The 15773-nt window shown below is 41.5% G+C and overlaps 1 protein-coding gene across 5 annotated transcripts in view; it reads left to right on the top strand.

Annotated features, from left to right (window-relative positions):
* Nucleotides 1–15773, top strand: part of RGS6 (regulator of G protein signaling 6) — a 505151-nt gene that overhangs the window by 393729 nt on the left and 95649 nt on the right. For all 5 annotated transcript variants that reach the window (XM_075927285.1, XM_075927284.1, XM_075927286.1 and 2 more), the window contains 4 exons: nt 5355–5405; nt 6647–6753; nt 10033–10084; nt 11327–11391. In XM_075927285.1, coding sequence (XP_075783400.1) covers nt 5355–5405; nt 6647–6753; nt 10033–10084; nt 11327–11391 — 275 coding nt within the window. The remainder of the gene's footprint in view (nt 1–5354; nt 5406–6646; nt 6754–10032; nt 10085–11326; nt 11392–15773) is intronic.

Raw genomic sequence — 15773 nt, 5'->3', positions numbered from 1 at the left:
TCCTGCCTAGCATATACTGTATGTAGATTTCTCCAGATGAACCTGGAGGAATCTCTTTTCTGCTCATTTATTTGGGTGGTTTTTTTAATTTTTCCGTTTGAAAAAAAATTGAAACTTCTATTAAAACACATTTTAAATATGCTAAAGTTGTAAAGTTAAGCACTCATAAAGGAAAGAATAAAGTTGAGCGGCTGTGAAACCATGCCCCCAATGCATTATATTATAGTCTTTTATTACTTGACCATATGGTACTTTTCTTCAAGAGTCTGCCTCATTCAGTGCATATGTTGGCAAGAATGAATGTGGCAAATTGATCTGGAATTGTTATGGAATGGAATGGAATGGAATGAAGGAAGTAGGTGTACGTTGCTCCATTTGCTCCAGAAGGGGCAAATTCTAGTCCTCAATTATTGATGCTATAGGTGGGCAGTTTGATGTCTTATACTCCCAGTCACTGGGAGGCGTCAAACCACAATTAGGGATGTTAAAAATCAGTTAATGGAATAGTCGAGTAACCTCATGAATTCTTATCAGTCAGTCAACTATTCTGTAGTCCCGGGGGCAGGGGCTGGCAGCAGCTGCATCAGATGCAGGGTGTCGGGCAGGAGCTGGTCCAGGAGGGGAGCCAGTTTTAAAACCAGCTCCCCTTGTGGACTAGCTGCCTGTTGCTCAGTGCTGTTGCCTCTGATAAAGAGGCAGCAGTGTGGGGTGGCAGCAACCCCTGTCTAAAATGCATCTGAAGCTCCCAAACCCAGCACAAGCTGGAACTGAGCCGAGCTGCCTGCCGGCCCGGCTCCTAGTATACTTTAAATACAGAGCCACAGCAGGAGTAGGTTCTGGACCTGGTGTGAGCCAGAACTGAGGTGGGCTGCTGGCCAGCCTGCTAAAAAATTTACTGGCAAGGGTAGGGTGAGGAAGTGCGTATCATCTGAAGCATTAACCTATAAGCTTTTGCTTATCAGTTAATCGGCTATACTATTACATCCCTAGCCACAATCACTGATGCTTATCAGCTTGCCCCAGATTGTTATGCAGGATTTTGAATAACTCAGCAAAAGAAAAACTGAACCTTTTAAAAAGCCTGTCTCCTGTTCCATCTCCATTTCTGCATTTCCTTTAAAGCTTGGGAATTATACTGAGCTCTGGGTTCTTTGTTCTTCAGGGAATTCACTTCCTATAGTCTTCAATAGTATTTGTATTTCATACAAATAAAAGTATCATTAGGGACCCAGGCCTAAAAATATAGGCAGTGACATACACATGTGTGGTAAGATTTTGAAAATGTACTCTGACATGTTAGGAACACACCCAGCGCACTGATGAGTAAACAAACCCTTCAGGGTCCAAGTCCATTAGCCCAGAATCAACAATACATTCTCTGTTCCAAGCAGTGAGCCATTGGGAGTTTTAGGTATTTAGGCAGTTGCTTCATTGTGCTTGGTGCAGGAAGAGGAAGGTAGGGGAATCTCTCCATTGGGCTCCCTAGGAATGGCCCTCCCAGATCAAGATGGACTCTTCTACAAGAAGAGGATCAGGCCAGATGGGATCGAAAAGGGGCTAAGTGTAGCTGTGGTGATTTGGTTCATTACATACATCCTGCCTGGAGCCCATACCACTTGACCTTTTCTTTGTATTTTATCTTTTCATGGCTGGCTTGCAATTTGTCATGCTGACAGGCATTGGCCTTCTGGAAACTCTAGGTACATTATGAGACCGCTGAGGCCTAAAGTAAAAAGAGAAAATGGCAAGAAATATAAAGGGTTTTTTTTTATTATTCAGTCTCTAAACCAGATAGGTAGATGAATGGACCTAGTTATACCTTAGGCTTACGCCTTTAAGACTTAATGGCTTGTCTACATTGGCAAGTTACTGCACTGTAACTGGCTTGCCCCGGAGTGTAGCACGGTACAGTGCTGTAGCGTGCCAGGGTAAACAGGATCTCTCCCAGCCATCTTCCTGTGTCCATGTTGCTGCTTGTCTATATTTGACCATGTAGACAAATCTTCAATGTTGTTACCTAACTTCACCTACAGCTGCCTCAAATAATAGCCTAAAACAGTAGAGTGTCACTGTATATAAGAGGAAAATAAACATGCCCATCCTTGAAGTGGATATATTGTCACAGAGGAATGTATGTGTATAGACTAGGGCAGGGCTACTCAACTTTGGAAGCCCCGAGGGCCACAACTTAAGCGTGTTTGCATACACATGCAAATATATATGCAAATATATGCAAATAGCTTTTTCACACTGACGGGCATGAATACAAAGATTAAGGCAAGACTGTACAACACACAGGCCCCATTTAAGTCAGTTCTTCTGATATTAATAAAATGCAATATTTACCTGATTTCCACCCATTTGACAGCACTTTTAATAAGCAATGACAGTCCAGGAATTTAACTTCTAAAATGCATATCAACAGAAGACCATCATATTGACTAATTTTTGTTTTGGCTCCCATCCATGGGCCAAGTGTTGAGCCCTGTGTAAATCCAAAACGCACTGCGGACCGCAAACAAATGGGCCATGGGCCACATGTTGAGTAGTCCTGGGCTAAAGGGAATGATAGCAGCTCATTCATTTTGAGTCACCAGCACTTTCTGTAATAAAGACACTTCCAACTATTTTGTTTTCACAGTTTATAGCAGGAATTTGAAACTTGCCAGAGTCAAGTAGCCTTGCAAAAGTATTTTATTCAATTGATTATTGGGCAAGCAGGGAAGAAGAGTATAATATGGACCCTAGAAAACAGCCAGAAAAGTGAAGTTATGTGTATTGTTTGAGTCCTGTTGCGGTCAGGTGAATTGTTTGAGAACTTTTAGTATGGTCTCTAGGAGAAGAGCAAAATGAGATTCTATGGGGAACTTTATTATGAATGAATGGGTTTAAAAGAATTTTTATCTTGAAAAGATGGGATCTTGTTCAAGGGAACTTGTACCCTGACTTTTATAGTTAAATGCACATTGATAATTTGAGAGATGGATTAACTGAATTATTGTAGATGGGTGAGATTGGGCTGAAGTGCTACATGGTCTTTGGCAGAGATAGATCTGAAACCAGGGTAAGCCAAAAAGATGAAAGTGGTTTGAGGGGAATCTGTTTTCATTGTGATTGAATAATAATTAGTGACCTAGGTATTAATGTGACAGTAATTAAACAGGGGAAAGAAAAGCAACTCCTTGTCCAGAGATTGAATAATAAATTATCTTGGCAGATAAATAGTGGTTCAGCAAACTCAGCAGAAAGATAATCTGCCTGCATGAGGAAAGCTGGAGAATGGCTGTAAAATCTTTGTCTCTTGGCAACACTCAGAAATGACTTTTAAAGTGAGACAAATTAAGATTCATTATTTTAAATTATGGTTTTGGATTTATTTTTGGGTTATGCTTTCAGTTCATATACTGTGTAGTGACAGATGGCTGACAAAATGGCAATATATTCCGTCAGTAAAGTTGATATAGAAGTTTTCAGTTTAACAAGAGCTGTTAAACCTGTAATTTGTAAAAATCATAATAAAATGGCAAAAAAACAGCAAATAAACTTTCCACATTTGAATTTTTCATGGGATTACCAAAAATAAGCTTGAGAAGAAAGAATGAGTTTAGAAATGTGCATCTGTCTGTCTGTCTGAGTTCATTTGTTCAAAAGCTTCTCCTAAACAATAAAAGGTAGGCCCACCAAATTTGCTATGCAGCTTCCTTTTATCCGAACTTTAAGCAAGTTCAGGGTTTGGTTGTGCAGGCTCAATGGGATGTTCCTAGAATTCAATTGTTTCTCATAAAATGGAAAGGGAGGGGTCTGGCAGGAGGGAGTTATACTATGGAATGACCGTAGGGGGCAGCAAGTACCCCAGCAGGAAGTCACTTGCTGATAGCAGCTGATACACCTGCCTGCCTTGGAGAGCAGCTGCTGACTACTCCATGGCCCCCACTGAACCCAGGACAGCCCTAGGGAGCAGCTGCTGGCCACCCTGTGTATTCTCCTTCCCAGCCCTCAGTTTGGGCCTAGGGAGTGCTGGCAGGTGGCCTGCACACCTCCTGCCCCAGGATGGCCCCTGGGCAAGGCTGGGGTGTTCGCTTCTTGTGCCCCCAGGCCGGCACTCTCCCCCGGGGTTGGTCCCAGGGAGAAGCCAGCAGCCTGAGTGTGTGGGCCGGACTTGGGCAACACCAGGTAAGTCTTCCAGTAACTAATACTGTGTTAATCAGCACATAAGGCGCAGCAGGTGAAAGCTTCCAGAGTTTTAGTCTGCAAAATATACGGCAGTCCCATGAAAAGCTTGCCAAAAGGGTTCATTTCTCCAGTTCAGCTCCAGTATGGACTTGTTAAATTGCCATGGACTTGCTATCTGACTTTGGACAAAGTTAGCTAAGGGATTTAGATGTCTATTTGTGACATGGCCTAAATGATGGTTAGCAGCTCAGTACATGGTTTAAACAAGGTGACAAAATTTTGCCTCCCATTATATTACATTTTGCTGATCAGTAACAGTGTCTGCTTATGAATAGTGACATTTTCTGTTCGCATGTGTTTGATTCAGGCAGCAGAGTGGGTCATGTACACGTAGGGAATCAGTTCTAAAGGTCTTACACCACTACAAGATAACTACATTTGTTGCACCTGACTAGAGCCGAAAAACCCAGATCCAATCTATGCTCCCTAGTCTCCACAAACCTCCAGTGATGTCACCAGCAAACAACACATTCAAAGAGAGACTCCCCCTATTCCCCAGTACACACTGTTCCACTTCTTTCCCCAAGACATTTCTTTTGTAGCTGATGTGAACTAGTTTCACCCCCTCATCTTTGACTAGCTGCTCTGTTCTACTGCTCTAGCCTAGGGATAACGAGGAGTCCTGTGGCAACTTAAAGACTAACAGAAACCAACAAAAGCTGATGCCCTAATAAATTTGTTAGTCTCTAAGGTACCACAGGATTCCTTGTTGTTTTGCAGATACAGACTAACATGGCTACCCCTGAGACTTTCAGCCTAGGAATTACCTATGACAGTTATCGGTGACAGTGTTAGTAAAGAGGTGTTTTATTTTTTTGATCTACAGGGGCTTTCATAAACCTAACTCCTTGTGTGGAGAGTAGATTCAGTGGAATTCACATGCAGTGTAACTTAAACTTGTATCAAGATGTCCATCCTGTGAGGCACCTATGGGCTTTTATAACTCTAAATAATTAATAGTGTCACACAGATAAACAGATCCTTCAAGCCTTCATTTGGAATAGGAAAGAAAATGCATTGACTGAATTTCTGTATCTTTCCTTCCTGTTTAAATCTGGTGGTTTTCCACAGCTTCTGTACATATGAGGTCTTATATGTGTAATGCCTTCCTGTCTTTCCAGGTACTGACATTGTGCAATGGCTCATGAAGAATCTCAGCATCGAGGACCCAGGTAATCTGAGTGGTGAAACTGAGCAATGTACCTTTAGAGATTTGGGGAGGGAAGGGGAGAGGCTGAATCTAGTGTTGTGAAAACAATGAGGTCACAGTCAGCTGGAGAGAAGTGGGAAGGAAAGTGATATGAATCATATTTACTGTTTCTCAGAATATTAGTGAAATATAGAACCTATATTGCTAACTACAGAATCCCATGCAATACTTCCAAGCCATTTGTTAAACATTTGCTTAGGTAAGAAGGCCTGTGTCGCTGGAAGACTGGGGCCCTGACTGTACATCTAAAGGCAGATCCACAACTTGTACAAATTTGCAGAGCTCTGAAGTCAACAGAACTTTGACAGTTTGCTTCAGCTGGGGAGCTCTGTCCCCTGACCTGCAGCCTGCATTATAGAGAAAAGGCTGAAGTTATCCCCTGTGCTGGCAAAGTTGCAGAATAGTATCCCTCTCTGCCTTAGGGTACGTCTAGACTACCGCGTTTTGTCGACTGAAGTTTTGTCAACAGATACTGTCGACAAAACTTCCGTCGACAAAGAGCGTCCAGACACATTGAGTTCTGTCGACAAAGCAAGCTGCTTTGTCGACAGAACCCCGTAGTCTGGACGCAACCCTATAGGCAATAACACCTTCTGTCGACAGAACTCTGTCGACAGAAGGTGTTTTGCCTTGTAAAATGAGGTATACCAGCGTCGACAAAACTGCTGAATTCTGTCAACGTTATGTCGACAGAACTCAGCGGTAGTGTAGACGCTGGTATAGTTTTGTCGACAAAAGTCCACTTTTGTCGACAAAACTCAGTAGTCTAGACACACCCTTAGTGTATTTCCCTCTGAGGAAAGCCCTTCATCCCCTTTTAATGATTTGTTTTCTTATTAATAAAGATGCTGTTAGCAGTGTATCATTCTAGCTGTTTGTATTATTTAGCGAATTGATGGATTCTCTGTTGGAATAGGATTATTAGTGGAAATGTACAATGTGCTTTGAATTCAATTTCACCATGTAGAGCAGTGTTACACCCTGTGCACATCAATGGGGATAATAAAGTCATCAGTTAAACATTGTCAGTAGAGTCATATCAGTACTATAAGGTTGTTTTTCACTTTTGTTATAATTTGACATGGGACACACTAAGTCTGACTGTGAGCCACCTTCAGATCTGTTGGGAGCAATGGATTCTCTTGTGTACATCAGTCTGTCAGATTTCTATTGTGTTTTTTTTCTTTTCCTGCTCTCTCACAGGGGAAGCAATACACATGGGAAGTCTTATAGCAGCTCAGGGCTATATCTTTCCAATCTCAGATCATGTTCTTACCCTGAAAGATGATGGGACCTTCTATCGTTTTCAGGTGGGTGAGCCCTCTGCTTCTTACATTGTTGTTTTTATTATCACTGAAATGTTTACCTGAACACTAAGCCAGCCAGTGCTGGTTGAAAAGTCTCAGAGGGCTAGCTGTGTTAGTCTGTATCTGCAAAAACAAGGAGTCCTGTGGCACCTTAGAGACTTACAGATTTATACAGCACAAAGATCCCTTCACTTATTGAGGTCATTTAGGGTATGTCTAGACAGCATCCCTCTGTCGGCAGAGGGATGCAGATTAGACAGGTCGACATTGCAAATGAGGCAGGGATTTAAATATCCTGCACCTAATTTACATAAAAATGGCCACCACGTTTTGCAGACTCAGCACTTTATTGGCAACAAGTGACAGTCTAGAGGGGGATCTGTTGAGAAAGAAAGCCTTTTTCGATGGATCCCTTATGCCTCTTGCAAGGAGGTTTACAGGGTCTGTCGAAAAAGGCTTTCTTTCTCAAAAGATCCCGCTCTAGACTGCCACTTGTTGCCGATAAAGTGTTGAGTCTGCAAAACATGGTGGCCATTTTTATGTAAATTAGGCGCAGGATATTTAAATTCCTGCTCATTTGCAATGTCGACCTGCCTAATCTGCATCCCTCTGCCAACAGAGGGATGCAGTATAGACATACCCTTGGACAGTACCAGTGAAGTCCCTTTAAAAATGTTGGTTCTACAGCACCAAAGTATATTTATCTGATGCCTGAATCAAACCCCCAAATCTAGAGGTAAGTTGTTTTCAGAATCTCAACATAGCCCTGAACTTGGTAATTAGTTTGCTATGTGGATCAAACCCCAGATCTGAACACATGGAAATACTGAAGTGTTAGAAGTCTGACTCCAGAATTTGCATCTTAGTTCCATGCTCGGGTTTATATTAGGTTAGTTGGAACATCTCTCAGTTAAAGCATAGGTTTGGAAGTCAGAATATCAGGGTTTCATTTCTGGCTTTGCCAGAAAGTCTCTGTGCCCCTGGCAAAAATCACTTAAACACTCCAGGCCTGAGTTTCCTCATGTTGACACTGTTTCCAGTTGTATAGTGTTTAACTGCAAGACCAGACCCATCCTTTGGGCAATGTGAGTGAGGCGGTCGCCTTGGGCCCTGTGCATTCAGGGCCCAGCGCTGCCCAGTTTCCAGCCCGCCCCACCCACCCAACTTCAAGCCATGCAGTAGTGCAGCTCAGCGTGCTGCCTTGAGCCCCACATTCTCTTTGGCTGGGCCTCTGCAAGACCTAGTCATTTTACACAGCCCTCCTGAAATCTGCTGGCCTGAGGCTTCCCTGTTAATTCACTAATTGTGCTTCAGAAGCTCATTTTCTGTAACAGTTTGTCTGTTGTTGAAAATTATGAGGAAAGAGCAAACCTGGAGCTCGTGTGAAGTTGTTTCTCCCTTTTAAATGGTCCCTAATAATGCTAACAATACCTGGCTTTTCCATAGCGCTTTCCATTCACAGAGCTCAAAGCACTTTGCAAACATTATTCCCATTTTACAGAAGGAGAAGCTTTTGAGGTTAAAGGCAGTGGAGTGACTGGCCCCAGGTTACCCAGCAGGCCCGCATCACATCTGGAAATAGGTTTCAGTGATCTTTCCACTCAGCCATTTGCCTTACTGTTCGCTCTCTTCTGTGTACTCCTGCCTTCTCTATCATCTAAGTCTCCCCTGCCTTCTTTTGCCACCCTTTTTTTAGCTTTTATTGAAAAGGCTTTCACCTCTGCCACCGCTGCTGCTGCTGCCACCACTAGTTCCCGCTGCCCTACTGCTTCATTAATGACAACAGTCAGCAGAAGCATAGATTAATTACCAAATAGTCATTAATTCACCTGTGCAATTGTATTTTCCCACTGGGACTCATTAAAAGATCTATCAAAAAAGGATGATTAGCAGGATGTCATCTCTAGCTGTCAAATTCCTATCTTCCACCCTGTCAACTAGGCGCTAACATCAGTATCATGTTTAACACCTCTTTCCCATTTTCATCTCATGTACACTCTGTCCCCAGATGGCGTTGTTTTCTCCAAACAGTGTATTTTCTTCTAGAACCTGTTGGTCAGCTCTCAGTGTCCTGCCATGTTATTTGGCCCCGTCATTCTACACAAAAAATATTTTGCTTGAATCACCTTCCTGCTCCACTAATTTAACTATATCAGCCTCTTGCTTTCACATGTAATGTGCTTGGGTAGTGTTTGGACCAAATATTTTTTGACACAACCCTTCCTCTCACTGCTCCTTGGCACAAAGAGCTATCTTCTTACATGCATGCAAAGTGCTCCCCCCATCTTTGGCACTTATAATTAACAGTGACCTCTATAACTCATGTGATTACAGAGGAGTTACTCTTTTGTGCACATAAAAACTGCATTGTGACTAACATGTAGTTAATATTGTTGTAGTTAATCATAGCAGAAAGTTTAAACTGGGTGGTTAGAATGTCCTCTCCTGAGCAGAAGGGAAAACCAGTGATGTTAGTATGAGCCCTTCTTTCAAAAATACATTACATTGGTCTTTGGGTAAATTACTTTTGCTTAACTTCATTCTTAATTTGAATTGTATTGTCTAGCAGTGTTCCCTACAAGCTGAGCACTTAGGTGGCCGCCCAGTAAAAATTCAGGTGCTGCTCAGCTGATTAGCAGAGTGCCCACAGCAGCTCACAATGGACAGCATGTATTTCTATTGGTGGTGCGCATGCACACATTTCTCAGTGCATATAACAAAATTTATTCTTCCCAAGTACGGAAAAACTTAGCAGGAACCTCGTTGTCCAGTAAATGTAAATTGGGGCAGGAGACCTTTGTTTGCAAGGTGTGCCAAAAAATATTTTGCTTGAATCACCTTCCTACTCCACTGTGCCAAGTACATTAACTGTGCTCAAAACCTAATGATGTGTAAAAAGGCCACAGGAATGTTCTCCCACTCCTTAAAGATGGTTCAAGGCAAGAACAGGTTCTTTTGGGGATGAGAGAGGTTGCAGGGTGATGGAGACCAAGCCAATAGTCAAATGTAGGGGTAGAGGGTGTCCAAAGATAATCTAAAGGAACTCTGAATCTCTATGTTGGTCTCTTTATTTATCCCTAAGCAATACATGCAGAGAAAGTTTGCTGATACTAACCCTGTGTCCACTGATCTGAACAGCAGTATTTTCCATTGGACTCCATAACAACAGGGTTTGGACCTTACATTGTCAGGGGCATCAAAATATTTATAATTTTCAGCTGCACAAGGTTCAGTTGTTTAAGATTAAATGAAATGGTTAAAATATGATGTGCTCTTTTTCAGGCCCCGTACTTTTGGCCTTCAAACTGCTGGGAACCAGAAAACACAGACTATGGTGAGAATAAAGTGTTCTAGTTTTTGAAAGTTCCTGTTGAAAGCTGCACAAGTCACACTGTTGCCCTGCAGAAATTATTTATTGGTGGTCTACAATACATCAAATTCTGATTTTCCTCTTCAACACCACAAAAGAGCCATGCCACATGCTATCCTTACATTAGGTGAAATCCCAACTGCATTGAAGGCAATGAGTTTGTCATTGACTTCAATGGAGCCAGGTTTTTTACCCATTGAGTAGCACCTTTCTTTTCAAATAGCCCTATTTTTTTCAACAAGACTACTTGGGGTGAAATGTGATAGTCAGTGTGAAGGTATAAGAATTTCCCTCATAAGAATGAATAGGATCTAGTAGCACAAAGATTGCTCCTATGGTAGGATACTCTTTGATCTGTAGCTGAATTTGATAAGCGTTAAATCCTGATTGAGCATGGAAGTAGCTGATCAATACAGTTATCTAACCTCCAATAACATACCATTAGTAATGTCAAACAAAAAAATTAAGCTTTTTGGTGTTCAGCATTAAAAACCATGAAGAGAGAAAATCCTTGTAAATTACCAGATGGTACCTGCTGACAGGTAAATAGCAGTGGTTTTAGCTAATAAACCACAGGACACCGTATTAAACATCTGAATGGCTGAGGGCAAGAATAATTCATAAAGAAAAAATACATCAGTGGTGTCCTAAGCTACTTCTGCATTAGCATTATAGCTGTAACTTGTAGTCCTATGCTTTTCTCACATCTACCTGATAAAATCAATTATTCCATCCTACTGTGGCATTGGCAGAGGAAGTGAGTGCACGTGTGTGCTTATAAAACAGGACCTCTCAGTAACTATGGCCAAGTTAATAACCTAAATAAATTCTTCCTTTCCCCCCAGGCCACAATCACTGTGGATTCTGGAAATAATATTTGTTAGGGTAAAGGGAAGGACCATAACCATGACCAGTGTACCCTGTAAGCTGAGTGCTTATGAGACTACTCAGGAGAGATTTAAATGCAGCCCAGCTAATTAGAAGAGGGGCCACCAGCTAGGTTTTGTGTTTCTACTCCTGGTGAAAATTTTGATGGAAAAAGTCATTTCCCTCAAACAAAACCCTCTAGCTCTGTCATTCCATAGATCAGATTTAACTTTGATGTCAATGAACAAGACATGCACACTAATGTTTGGAGGGGGGGAAGGTTTGTTCCTGTACTAACTGCTGTTTTCTTAATTGTTTTAATTATGGCTCTCTCCTTAGCTATCTATCTTTGCAAGCGGACCATGCAGAACAAAGCTAGGCTGGAGCTGGCCGATTATGAAGCCGTAGGTATACCAATGTTACAGTTCATGGCAAGGAAGCAATGCTTGGTTCATAAACTGAATCTTTCTTCTTAGCAAATGGAATTCACCATGAGCAGGGAGCCTCCGTTGTTGTTGTTGTTGTTGTTATTGTTTATTATTAATTATTATTTTGAAAACATGGTATTCGTTAATCCCTGAGAAACCATCAAACTCATAAACAAGGATGTCTATGATACACATTTTAGTGTCTCATTTGTAAGTATGTACAGCATACTCCTTCAGAGATCTGGGACAAATTGCACAAGAGCTTATCCTGGAGTTGTGTTTGCAGGTGACAGTGGGTGATAAATGTTCAGATATATTACAAAGGTAGTATTCTTGGACAATTACGTTGCCACTGATTCATATCATATATTTGTAGACTCTAAAAGGAATGATTTACAAAAAATAAATTTGAGATACATTTTCCAAATTCCATAGCATTGGCTATGTTTATTAAAGAGGCATTGTTTGGCCCTTAACCTATATTACAAGTAGTTTGCTTTTTGCATTACTCTGAATGTAGGCAATGAAAGCATTCAAGATGACTTCACTTCTATATGTAATCAGGATCTAGCCAGTCTCCCTTTCAGGCTCCAGTTAACTAACTCAACCAAGTAGTGATTGCATTTCAGACACTTCAGTGGAATGTTTGGTTGAAGAACTGTTTCTATTTTTTAATTTTATAAAAACAGTTGAATTAGTCTTAGTTTTATTTATTTATAAAATAAAACCTAACATCCTCCTCCTATCTCATTGCCTAACCTATCCTCAGAGCTTATTCTGTCCCCATCGTGCATCAAATGTGCCCTGACTAGATGAGAGAGAAAGAAGGAACTGTCTATTGATTGTTTTTGCACACAAGGGACTATGTGTGCTCCACTGGATCCTTGCACACAGGTCTTGTTGATGACAATAGGAATGGTATATAAATATACTGAGGACAAAATACAGCCTTCAGTGACTAATTGGAATCATGCTGCTGCTGAATCCATATATGGATTGTCTTTCCATGTACATAAAAATAACTGTGGACAGAATTTTCTAGCCACCATGTACAGAGTTAAATTTTGCTCTAACACTAATTTAAATCTCTTACCTCCCATTGGGCCTGACAGAGTGAGTATAGCTCTATAGCAGGGTTTCCCAAGCTTTTTTGGCCGCAGAACCATTGGAGGGTCCTGAAAATTTGGAGGAACCCTTAAAATAGTGTGATTTTTAATTCAATAGGTACCCACATAAATAGACAATATTTGGGAATTCTATTTTTATTTCTTGCATATTTCTTACACATTCTTCCCCACTGAGAAGCATGAGAAAATTAGTAACAAAATAACAGGGTCACACAACTACCATTAATATTTTCTCGTGGGGTTCCTAGACCCAGCGTGTGAAGCTCTTGGGCTCCAAGGAGCACACTTTGGGAAACTCTGCTCTATAGCCTAGCAGGTAATACAGTGTCCTGGGATGCCCAGACTCTAGTTCCCAATCCACTGCATAAATATTTGATACAAAATGGGAAACATTCAACAGGAGAGATTGAAAAAGACCCATCCCAGAGAACCTTATAGCCCAGTGGTTAAGGCATTCTCTTGGGAGGCTCATGTCCCTGCTCCCAGGAAGGGAGAGCTGCAGTTTCAATCCAGGTCTCTTGTACTCAGGATGAGTGCTCTAACCATTGGGCTATCAGAAGGGCACCAATTTTTCCTCCTGTGTTTTGTACAGAGCCTGCTCCAATAGAGATAGGAAGTAAGATGTCTAGTGTGAGGATCTCACTGCAGCTTAGGCACTGAGCAGTTTGGTGGCATGAGAACTGGCACGTAGTTGCTAGAAGAAATAAAGCTGTCTTCATGGGAAATTGGGTGGAATAAGCTAGCATGTGAATTTAAAAGTGCACTAGCTATTTTTCATGAACTCCCCATGTGGGAGGGCACCCTTACTCAGTACTTAGGAGTGCCTTTGGGCAGTTTAGCTTATCCATTTTTAAGTTATTAAGCTAAACCTCACAAAGGAACTTTTAGTAAGTGTGTCTCCAGGGGGAGTTAGTGCAGAATAGCTAGTGCACTTTAAATTCATGTCCTAACTTACTATTCACTAACTTTCTATGTAGTGAAACCCTCAGGCCCTAGAACACTTTAGTAGCAGAAACTTAGGCAACTAGGGAATGTAGGTTCCTTTGGGGATAGGCAGCAACCAAGCAGTGATTTTGAGGATCTAAATTTTGGGCTTAAGCATTTAAAATGGCAATTTGGAGCTTAAATTCCTCTGTTCATTTAGGCCACAGGTTCCTTAAAATGCATGTCATACTCCCAGTACCACTGCCCTGTAACAGCAGACAAGTTGTGGAATATTAAAATCCACAGGCATTGTATATCCTTTTGCTGAGTTGCTGCTTCTGCAATATTTCCGGCTTCATTATTTTAAAAAATCATAAATAACGACTCAGTTGTGTAACTGTAAATTCTATAGGGTTCATTATAAAGAAATAAAAGGCCTGTTCAGCACCATATGTGCAATAAAGCTATGATACTAGGTACACTTGCATACAAGTGTCTATCGAGAATACTAAAGCTCTAATGATGGCAAACAATTAGATTTTGATGTTCTGTCACTTTATAGAATCATAGAATCATAGAATCATAGAATAATAGGACTGGAAGGGACCTCGAGAGGTCATCGAGTCCAGCCCCCCGCCCTCAAGGCAGGATCAAGCTCCGTCTACACCATCCCTGACAGATGTCTATCTAACCTGTTCTTAAATATCTCCAGACAGGGAGATTCCACCACCTCCCTTGGCAATTTATTCCAATATTTGACCACCCTGACAGTTAGGAATTTTTTCCTAATGTCCAATCTAAACTTCCCCTGCTGCACTTTAAGCCCATTACTCCTTGTCCTGTCCTCAGAAACCAAGAGGAACAAATTTTCGCCTTCCTCCTTGTGACACCCTTTTAGATATTTGAAAACCGCTATCATGTCCCCCCTTAATCTTCTTTTTTCCAAACTAAACAAGCCCAGTTCATGAAGCCTGGCTTCATAGGTCATGTTCTCTAAACCTTTAATCATTCTTGTCGCTCTTCTCTGTACCCTTTCCAATTTCTCCACATCTTTCTTGAAATGTGGCGCCCAGAACTGGACACAGTACTCCAGCTGAGGCCTAACTAGTGCAGAATAGAGCGGCAGAATGACTTCACGAGTTTTGCTTACAACACACCTGTTGATACAACCTAGAATCATATTTTCTTTTTTTGCAACAGCATCACACTGTTGACTCATATTCAACTTGTGGTCCACTATGACCCCTAGATCCCTTTCCGCCATGCTCCTTCCTAGACAGTCGCTTCCCATCTTGTATGTATGGAACTGATTGTTCCTTCCTAAGTGGAGCACTTTGCATTTCTCTTTATTAAACCTCATCCTGTTTACCTCTGACCATTTCTCTAACTTGCTAAGGTCATTTTGAATTATGTCTCTATCCTCCAAAGAAGTCGCAACCCCACCCAGTTTGGTATCATCTGCAAACTTAATAAGAGTACTCTCTATCCCAATATCTACATCATTGATGAAGATATTGAATAGTACGGGTCCCAAAACAGACCCTTGAGGAACTCCACTTGTTATCCCTTTCCAGCAGGATTTAGAACCGTTAACAACAACTCTCTGACTACGGTTATCCAGCCAATTATGCACCCACCTTATCGTGGCCCTATCTAAGTTATATTTGCCTAGTTTATCAATAAGAATATCATGCGAGACCGTATCAAATGCCTTACTAAAGTCTAGGTATATGACATCCACCGCTTCTCCCTTATCCACAAGGCTCGTTATCTTTTCAAAGAAAGCTATCAGATTAGTTTGGCATGACTTGTTCTTCACAAACCCATGCTGGCTATTCCCTATCACTTTATTACTTTCCAAGTGTTTGCATACTATTTCCTTAATTACCTGCTCCATTATCTTCCCTGGGACAGACGTTAAACTGACCGGTCTATAATTTCCTGGGTTGTTCTTATTCCCCTTTTTATAGATGGGCACAATATTTGCCCTTTTCCAGTCTTCTGGAATCTCCCCTGTCTGCCATGATTTTTCAAAGATCATAGCTAAAGGCTCAGATACCTCCTCTATCAGCTCCTTGAGTATCCTGGGATGCATTTCATCAGGACCTGGTGACTTGCTGACATCTAACTTTCCTAAGTGATTTTTAACTTGTTCTTTGTGTATCCTATCTTCTAAACTTACCCTCTCTCTGCTTGTATTCACTACGTTAGGCACACCTCCAGACTTCTCGGTGAAGACCGAAACAAAGAAGTCATTGAGCATCTCCGCCATTTCCAAGTTCCCTGTTACTGCTTCTCCCTCCTCGC

This window comes from Pelodiscus sinensis, chromosome 4, assembly GCF_049634645.1.
Source record: "Pelodiscus sinensis isolate JC-2024 chromosome 4, ASM4963464v1, whole genome shotgun sequence".
Taxonomy (NCBI): domain Eukaryota; kingdom Metazoa; phylum Chordata; order Testudines; family Trionychidae; genus Pelodiscus; species Pelodiscus sinensis.
Note: the sequence above shows the minus strand (reverse complement) of the source record. Positions and strands in the feature narration are given on the sequence as shown.